Source organism: Terrapene carolina, unplaced genomic scaffold, assembly GCF_002925995.2.
Source record: "Terrapene carolina triunguis isolate 2854851 unplaced genomic scaffold, T_m_triunguis-2.0 Scaffold30763, whole genome shotgun sequence".
Taxonomy (NCBI): domain Eukaryota; kingdom Metazoa; phylum Chordata; order Testudines; family Emydidae; genus Terrapene; species Terrapene triunguis.
The window spans coordinates 1-4,446 of NW_020695114.1; the positions used below are offsets into that span (position 1 = coordinate 1).

Sequence of the window (4,446 nt, forward strand, 5' to 3'; positions counted from 1 at the left end):
ACTAAATGGATATACTGCATCTCCTCTAATCACCCTCCCCAAAGCACATCCTTGGCCTCCTCCAGACCCATCCTGAGCATATCACTGGCCTCTTCACAGTTCCCCATTTAGTTCTTGTCCTCTTCCAGTCCTCCACCCCAGCACATACTTGGCCTCTTCCAGTTCCTCTGTGCGCTGAATGGCATCCGTCTCGTATTTGGTTCTCCACTGGGCAACTTCACTGTTGGCCTTGGACAGGGCACGTTGCAGCTCACCCTTGGCTTCCTGCTCCTCCTCATATTGCTCCCGGAGCAAGTCACAGTCATGGCGAGCAGACTGCAAGGCGTGGGCCAGTGCATTCTTAGCCTGGAGAAACAACAGGAGTAGCACAGTGATGTAGCTAAATATCGTGGGAATCCTCCTGACTGAACTCTGTCAGACTGTGGAAAGCTATCCCGGGGAAGTGGTGCTAGATTCGATGGATGATAAACTTTACGCTGGGTTTTGATAACTGCAGGTGCCTCGGGCATTAGCGCACCTTGATCTCTCCTATTCACTGCCTGTGGCACACAATAGTTTAATCTCCGGAGGGTTGTAACACTTCAGTCTAATTTTGGATGATGGGCTTAGTATGTGGTTGCTGATTTGTGTTGGGGGCCTCTGATATACAGGTCAGATTCTTTCAGGTCTGAAATTCTGACTCTATGAAAGCATTCATAAATATAATGTAGGGAACAATCCTGCATTGGCAGGGGCTGGGTTAGGTGACCTAACAGGACCTTTCCCCCTCTATTCTCTAGGGTGCTATGGTTTCATTAGAGGTTAAAGCATCTTGCTCACAACAAGAATCCAGCTTCACAGAAAAGGCTGTTGGAAAAATCCTCACTTTTATCTCCTCCTCTAGATGCCTCTTCAGTTCCTCAATCTGTTGGGTAAATGCCTGTTTACCTCTTGAGAGCTGAGAAATCAAAGCATCTTTTTCCTCTACCTGGCGCGCAAATTCACCTAAGAAAGATTCCAGATAGATTATATTAAATGGCAATTAAGTGAACATAATAAAGTAATTTATTATTTTAAAAGAGATTAATTTAGGAGGGTCTTCTAGAGGATGATAATCTGATGTAATCAGTGCTAACAGCCGGTGTCAAGCAGAAACTTTTTTTCATGAGAAACAGTCAAATGAAAAAAAGTCTCATTCAATTACATCATGTAATGGGAGACAGCGAAAAAGTGACATGTTTTTAAAGTGCTTATATACCAATGCTAGAAGTCTAAATAATAAGACTGGTGAACTAGAGTGCCTGTATTAAATGAAGATATTGATATAATAGGCATGACAGAAACATGATGGAATGAGGATAATCACTGGGACACAGTAATACCAGGGTACAAAATATATCAGAAGGACAAAACAGGTTGTGTTGGTGGGAGAGTCACACTCTATGTGAAAGAAAGTGTAGAATCAAATGAAGTAAAAATCATAACTGAACCAAACTGTACCATAGAATGTGGGCAATAATATAAATTAATAAATTATTAATATAATATAAATTAAACAGTAATAAGTCACCAGGACCAGATGGTATTCACCCAAGAGTTCTGAAGGAACTCAAATGTGAAATTGCAGGGCTACTAACTGTAGCCTGTAACCTATCATTTAAATCAGCTTCTGTACCAGATGACTGGAGGATAGCTAATGTGACGCCAATTTTTCAAAAGGGCTCCAGAGGTGACCCCAGCAATTACAGGCAAACCTGATTTCAGTACTGGGCAAACTGGTTGAATCTATAGTAAAGAACAAAATTGTCAGACACATAGATGAACATAATTTGTTGAGAAAGAGTCAACATGGTTTTTGTAAAGGGAAATCATGCCTCACCAATATACTAGAATTTTTTGAGCGTGTCAACAAGCATGTGGACAAAGGGGATCCAGTGGATATAGTGTATTTAGATTTTCAGAAAGCCTTTGACAAGATCCCTCACCAAAGGCTCTTAAACATATTAAGCAGTCATGTGATAAGAGGGAAGGCCCTCTCATGGATTTGTTACTTGTTAAAAGATGGGGGGGAAAAGGGAAGGAATAAATGGTCAGTTCTCAGAATGTAGAGAGGTAAATAGTGGTGTCCCCCAGGGGTCTGTACTGGGCCCAGTCCTATTCGACATATTCTAAATGATCTGGAAAAAGGGGTAAACAGTGAGGTGGCAAAATTTGCAGACGATACAAAACAACTCGCGATAGTTACGTCCCAGGCGGACTGCGAAGAGCTACAAAGGGATCTCTCAAAACTGGGTGACTGGGCAACAAAATGGCAGATGAAATTCAATGTTAATAACTGGAAAGTAATGCACATTGGAAAACATAACCCCAACTATACATATAAAATGATGAGGTCTAAATTAGCTGTTACCACTCAAGAGAGAGATCTTGGAGTCACTGTGGATAGTTCTCTGAAAACATCTGCTCGATGTGCAGTGGCAATCAAAAAAGCAAACAGAATGTTGGGAACCATTAAGAAAGCGATAGATAATAAGACAGAAAATATCATACTGCCTCTATATAAATCCATGGTATGCCCACATCTTGAATACTTTGTGCTTATGTGGTCGCCATATCTCAAAAAAGATATATTGGAATTGGAAAAGGTTCAGAAAAGGGCAACAAAAATGATTAAGGGCATGGAACGGCTGCCATATGAGGAGAGATTAATAAGACTGGGACATTTCAGCTTGGAAAAAAGACGACTAAGGGCAGATATGATTGAGGTCTATAAAATCATGACTGATGTGGAGAAAGTAAATAAGAAAGTGTTATTTACTCCCTTCTCATAACACGAGAACTAGGGGTCACCAAATGAAGTTAATAGGCAGCAGGTTTAAAACAAACAAAAGGAAGTATTTTTTCACACAATGCACAGTCAACCTGTGGAACTCCTTGCCAGACAGGGCCGGCTCTAGGATTTTTGCCGCCCAAGGCAAAAACAATTTTGCCCCCCCCCGTTTTTTAACTACCCCTCCCCCGGCCCCTTGGGATCTCCCCCCCCCTCCCAGGTTTGAGAGCCTTGAGAGCCTGGGAGGGAGGGGGAGAAGTGGCGCAAGAGCGGCAGCGGAGGTGAGCTAGGGCGGCCAGGGCACATTTTTAGGGGGGGCATTCTGGCGTTGGCCGTGCTGCCCCTAAAAATGTGCCGCCCCAAGCACCAGCTTGTATTGCTGGTGCCTAGAGCCGGCCCTGTTGCCAGAGGATGTTGAGAAGGCCAAGACTATAACAGCGTTCAAAAAATAACTAGATAAATTCATGGAGGATAAGTCCATCAATGACTGCTAGTCAAGATTGGCAGGCAGGATAGGTTGTTTGCCAGAAGCTGGGAATGAGCAATAGAGGATGGATCACTTGATGATTACCTGTTCTGTTCTTTCCCTCTGGGGCACCTGGCATGGGCCACTGTCAGAATAGAGGATACTGGCCTAGATGGACCTTTGGTCTGACCCAATATGGCCGTTCTTATGGTGGATCAGATGTTGTGCATACGATGGAAATTTCCTCCTATTCCAGCCTCTCCTGTATGCGCTCACAGTTGTACAACATGTATGTTTTACCTGATTCTGTCTGTAGACGAGCTCTATGAGCGCTGAGGTCATTGATCATACGCTGATGCTCTTCTTCCTTTGTCTTAACCTCACTAAGCTGATCTTCCAGAGTGCGGCACATTTTCTCAAGGTTTGCCTTTGTGTGAAATGGAACAAAAAGAAAGAGGATTAAACACATGGGCTCTCCAGCATTCTGAGATCATTAGGATCTTTGTCATGACAAACTACATATGGGCTCAATTAGTAAGGAAACCTCACCCTTCATAAAACTGAATATTATGCAAATAGTAAAGTAAAAATCTTATTATATATGTGACATAACAACAGCAATAACATCAGTGAATTTTTCTTCTTTATTATTATTTAAGACTACTACTACAAGTGCAAATCTGAAGGTGCAGTCTGTTTTCTGCAATAAACATATATGTTTATACACATATTTTTTGTTTCTGTACCTTGGCTTTGGAGACAGTCTCCAGGTTACTAGCCAGGTCGTCAATCTCCATCTTCAGTTCACTCTTCTCCTTCTCCAGCTTCTGCTTGACTCGTTGCAGGTTGTCGATTTGCTCCCCAAGCTCTGCTGTGCTGTCCGCATGCTTCTTCCGGAGGGCGGCAGCTGTGGCTTCATGCTGCAGAGTGGCCTCTTCAAGGTCTCTGCGCATTTTCTGGAATTCTGCCTCACGCTTCTTGTTCATCTCAATCTGAACCGCTGTGGCTCCACCAGCTTCTTCCAGACGCTCACTGATCTCCTCAAGTTCCCTGGAGAGATCACCCCGCTGTTTCTCTGCTTTCGCCCGAGAGGCACGTTCAGCCTCTATCTCCTCCTCCAGTTCCTCAATACGAGCCTAGAGAACAACAGGAAACACTAAGACTGTGGCTT

The 4,446-nt window shown here is 43.4% G+C and overlaps 1 protein-coding gene across 1 annotated transcript in view; it reads right to left on the reverse strand.

The window, feature by feature from the left end:
- Window positions 1-33: 33 nt before the first annotated feature.
- LOC113409190 (myosin heavy chain, skeletal muscle-like) overlaps window positions 34-4,446 on the reverse strand; it is a gene marked incomplete at its 5' end in the record, with an annotated part of 8,302 nt that continues 3,889 nt past the window's right edge. Inside the window, 4 exons of the mRNA XM_026662848.2 lie at window positions 34-345; window positions 866-984; window positions 3,576-3,702; window positions 4,022-4,411. Coding sequence (XP_026518633.1) covers window positions 94-345; window positions 866-984; window positions 3,576-3,702; window positions 4,022-4,411 — 888 coding nt within the window. The remainder of the gene's footprint in view (window positions 346-865; window positions 985-3,575; window positions 3,703-4,021; window positions 4,412-4,446) is intronic.